The 4,874-nt window shown below is 29.2% G+C and overlaps 1 protein-coding gene across 2 annotated transcripts; it reads left to right on the forward strand.

The window, feature by feature from the left end:
• The first annotated feature begins 1,343 nt into the window (after positions 1–1,343).
• On the forward strand, positions 1,344–3,203 carry LOC147065027 (elongator complex protein 3-like). 2 transcript variants are annotated; one of them, XM_085957340.1, is made up of 2 exons: positions 1,344–2,757; positions 2,950–3,203. In XM_085957340.1, exons 1-2 carry the CDS (start codon positions 1,344–1,346, stop codon positions 3,201–3,203), a joined length of 1,668 nt encoding a protein of 555 aa, XP_085813466.1. The 2 variants fall into 2 exon arrangements, with proteins under 2 accessions (XP_085813466.1, XP_085813467.1); XM_085957341.1 differs by having other exon boundaries at positions 1,344–2,705; positions 2,961–3,203.
• The last annotated feature ends 1,671 nt before the right edge of the window (positions 3,204–4,874 follow it).

Here is a 4,874-nt window from a genome sequence, read left to right on the forward strand (position 1 = left end):
TTTGTTATTTACCGCATAATGATTTGATTTGGATACATTAAGCAACTTATTTTGTTTCACTTGAAAAATATAGCCCAAAAATGTGCAAGAAGACGAATTTATCTTATAGATGTAAATATTATTAAAAAACATAGATGGGTCCCCTTTAGAATTAAAAATTAGCTAAAAATTTAATATTGCCATTAAATAAAAAGCTGTCGACTATAAATCTTCAATTTTAAAAGGGAAAGCGATTAATATTTTTCTTCCCCTTCACTTTATAAAAAAATAAACATTTTTTTTTGCTTCTTACTTAATTAGTGGTGTACCCTTTTGCGTTTAAATATTATTGATTCCCCACAAAAATATTATTTTTATTTTCAAGCAGCTCGTTATCATAATTATCTTGTTTAGGGGCATTTAAATTTTTGTTTTTTCTTAGCTTAATATTGTTACTTTATTTCAAAAAAAAAATAAGAAGCTATAAAATATGATTTACTAGCAAATTAACTTACACTAATTTATAAATGCTGAATAAGTATGGTAACATACATCATGAAATGGTGAAAAAATTATATAAGTCGTATTTTAAGGTGTTGGGAATGCCAACTGAAGCGTACGCACAAACAATAGAATTAAGGTAAAACTTGAAATAATAAGTGCTGAAATAGGAAGATGCATTCGGGAAGTCTGTAAAGATTATGTGGGTCAAATAAACATTAAGAAGTATGTTCTATAGAGTAATCTAAAGTTTTCCATCAACAAATACAAATTACTAGATAAAAAATTATACATAAATAAATTATAATTGCTTTTTTTCTGTATTATAACAATTATGGGTGTTAATAAGCATTGAGAAACTCGTTCTATATTAAATCTAAAATTTCGCTTGGAAAATGTCTATGAATCGAGCGTAAATAAATTATAATTGCTTTTTTACAAAATTATAACAAAGATGTAAGTTAATAAGCATTGAGCATCTCTTTCTATAGTCGATATAAAGTCTTTCTTGGCAAATGTATTTGAATCGAATGTAAATAAATTATATATTGCTTTTTTTCAAAATTAAACAAAGATGTGAGTTAATAATATTGAGCAACTCGTTCTATGGTCGATATAAAGTTTAGTTTGGCAAATATAAGATTGAACATCATAAAATATTATAAAAAAATAAGTTACTTTCTTTCCGTTAATTTTACTTTGAATTGCTCTTAGTATTTTAAGATATTCAATTTTATGTTTTTTTCTAAATTTTTGATGATTGCGTTTAAAAATATAAATTTTTGAATTTCTAAATCTTGTGTGTATAAACTGAACGAGTGATTTTATATGTCCCCAAAATAGATAGAATGAAAACTACAGCAATGGATAATTATCACATAGCATGCTCTGAAATATCCGCAGAAATAGTAGAATCACATAAAAAGAAAAATAAAATAAATATAAGTGCTCTTCAAAATAGGATTTCGCAAAAATACAAACTTAAAAGGATACCGACAATGGTAGATGTGCTTGGTGCACTTCCACCAGAGCATCGGCATTTGCGAGAAATTTTTAAGACAAAACCAGTTAGAACTGCATCTGGTGTAGCAGTCGTGGCAGTAATGTGTAAGCCACACAGATGTCCACATATTGCACTTACGGGAAATATCTGTGTATATTGTCCGGGTGGTCCGGATTCTGACTTTGAATATAGCACACAGAGCTATACGGGATATGAACCAACATCTATGCGAGCGATAAGGCATCGGTATGATCCATACCAGCAAGCAAGAACACGAATAATTCAACTCGAAGCTCTTGGCCACACAGTAGATAAAGTAGAGTATATAATAATGGGTGGTACATTTATGTCATTGAGTGATCATTACAAAGAGTGGTTTGTTAGAAATTTGCATGACGCTTTGTCTGGAAGTAATTCTTCTTCGCTTGACGAATCAGTAAAACGAAGTGAGAAGTCAAAAGTAAAATGTGTTGGAATGACAATAGAGACCCGTCCCGATTTTTGTAACCGAACGCATATATCTAAAATGCTTTCATACGGATGTACCAGAATAGAAATGGGGGTTCAAAGTGTCTATGAAGATGTTGCTTTTGATACAAATCGGGGACATACCGTTCAAGCTGTTTGTGATGCTTTTTGCTTGACGAAAGATGCTGGATATAAGATTGTAAGCCACATGATGCCGAACCTTCCAAATGTTCCTATGAAAAGAGATTATGCCCAATTTATTGAATTCTTTGAGAGTCATCGATTCAGAAGCGATGGACTCAAAGTATATCCTACACTTGTTATTCGGGGGACTGGATTGTACGAGTTGTGGAAAAACAAGAAGTATAAAAATTATAGCCCTGATGAACTTGTTGATTTTTTGGCGAGAATACTTGCTTTAGTGCCTCCATGGACACGTATCTACAGAATTCAAAGGGATATACCGATGCCTTTGGTTAGCAGTGGTGTGGAACACGGAAATATAAGAGAAGTTGCCTTGCTTAGAATGAAAGATTATGGTACTCGGTGTAGGGATGTGCGCACACGAGAAGTTGGAATTAAAAATATACATGAAGGTATACTTCCTCAAAAAATTGAGCTTGTGAGACGTGATTATGCCGCTAATAATGGGTGGGAAACTTTTTTGGCATATGAAGATATAAATCAAGATATATTAGTCGGGATGTTAAGGCTGCGAAAATGTAGCTCGGACACATTCAGAGCCGAGTTAAAAGAAATTAAACCTATTACTGGCGAGGCGACAAAAAATGTTGGTCAAAATTGTTGTTTAAATTTAGAAGAGCCCCAAAGTAAATGCTGTAGCATAAAAAATAAAAACTTGGAGGCTGTTGAAATGAAGTTGAATTCAAGGGAAAGTGAAATTGTAAAGAGCATACGAAATGGAGAAAGACTCCATAAATTAGATGAAAATGAAAACATTTTTGAAAATGATTTCTTTAAGGTAATAAGACCTAGAGCTATCCGTAACAATTATGTAAGTGTAATTAGAGAACTTCATGTTTATGGGAGCTCTGTCCCTGTTCATCAAAATGATAGTTTGAAGTTTCAACATCAAGGGTTTGGTAAGTTGCTTATTGATGAGGCGGAAAAAATAGCTAAGAAAGAGCACAAGAGCAAAAAAATAGCTATCATCTCAGGTGTAGGAACACGAACATACTATAAAAAATTTGGATATTTTCTAGAAGGCCCGTATATGGTAAAATATATTTAAAAAAATAAAATAATAATCTAGATTTTACACCTTTTTGCCTTTAAAAACTATTTAATTTACACTGGCTTTCTCATTTAATACATTATTTGCATATATATTCCAGTTAAATATACATTCTATTAAGAAACATATATTTACCCCTAAAACTTTGTCCTTGTATTCAATAAAAACAGTTTTTTTCGTTTATACTTCTTGCTGAAGTTAAATGTTGCTTTTGTTCGAATGTAAGCTAATTTATAACTGAACATGCTCATATTAAAAGAAAATGCAATTGTAACTTATTTTTAATAAGCAAGGGCTGCTTTTTATTTCACCTGGTTTTCCTTTCGAGGGACAAACTATATCAAAGGTGACCCCTATAATCGTTTCGCATTTGATTTATATTATTTTGATGCGTATTATTAATTATTCACAAATTTTTAGCATGATAACGTCTATATTTTTGCCTAAAGTAATAGATCTTACCGATCGTGTTATATTAATTTTAACTTCTTCGTGATCATACCATATTAGCAGGTGAAAATATTGGAGGATTTCATTATAGTTTAGTATTCTGAAGGAAATGTTGATTTCAGTTTGATAGTAAAGCCGATTACTTGCATCCCTTATCATATTCTGTCCAGTTAATTTGACTTCTATCATAATATAAGCTTAACTTATGAAATTCGTTTCAATACCATCTACAAATTTTCGTTTAATTCTTATTTGGCTGCTAGATATCTTAGATTGATTATTTTATTTTTATGATGCCCTCACTTATATATTATATTATAAACCGACTAAATTCGGTCATCTATTGCATTTCAAACTCTGTGCACTACAAGTCAAAATTGTTCGTATACTTCATTAATATAGCTTTTTTTAATTATGAAAGACATATTTTCACATTTTTCAATGAGTTATGTGTTTGTTTTGAATATAAATGTTGCACTATATTGACTAATCCTATAAAATTTGACTATAATTTTCGCTTTTCTTGTATATTGAAATATAAATATATGTTATAAATGTTTCGATTGAGATTATTATTCCTCATATGCATAATAATTATGTTTTTTTTGATTAAAATTATGTTAATCCAATTTTTATAGATTAGTTTGTCTTGAAAGCCTCTTCCTTTTTTTATTAAACTGTGTTAAAACATTTTTGCAACTAAAAAAATCGTTTTTGTATGTGTGATTGGATTTTACTAAATTTTCAAATGTATAAAATATTTTTTTTAGTATCTATTTTCTAGATTTCACTTTTTAGTTTATAATGGAAAGTTTTACTGCCTATAAAAAATAGATGTTCAAAGAAAGAAAAGGTCTTAAATATATAGAATTTTTACTCACATAAAAGTTTAAAATAATTTCTTATTCAATTTCAGAATTTACTGTTGTATAAATGATTTTCTTCTTTTTTTTATTTGATATAAATCGGTAGGACTCGACCATATAAGAAATAAAACTTTAGATCTAAACCTCATTGTGGTAATTCTTCCAATTTGAATATATAAAATTCTACATTATTAAGTGAAACATTTATAAAAATAATATAATATTCATATTCGTAAATTTTCGAAATAAATACAATAAGATGTATTTATTTTGCAATTTTACTGCTTGATTTTAGCCGTAAAAATCATAAACCTTTTTTATATTGGCTTTCTGCTAGAATTGTATATAATAC

Source organism: Rhyacophila brunnea, unplaced genomic scaffold, assembly GCF_057557595.1.
Source record: "Rhyacophila brunnea isolate RB1 unplaced genomic scaffold, BYU_Rbru_1.0 scaffold_62, whole genome shotgun sequence".
Lineage (NCBI taxonomy): Eukaryota > Metazoa > Arthropoda > Insecta > Trichoptera > Rhyacophilidae > Rhyacophila > Rhyacophila brunnea.

Bases quoted from the DNA above. Each gene is read 5' to 3' on its own strand.
- LOC147065027 (XM_085957340.1), top strand. From the start codon at position 1,344: ATGGATAATTATCACATAGCATGCTCTGAAATATCCGCAGAAATAGTA. The intron at 2,758-2,949 runs GTTTAAATTTAG...TAAGACCTAGAG, and splicing joins AAATGTTGGTCAAAATTGTT to CTATCCGTAACAATTATGTA.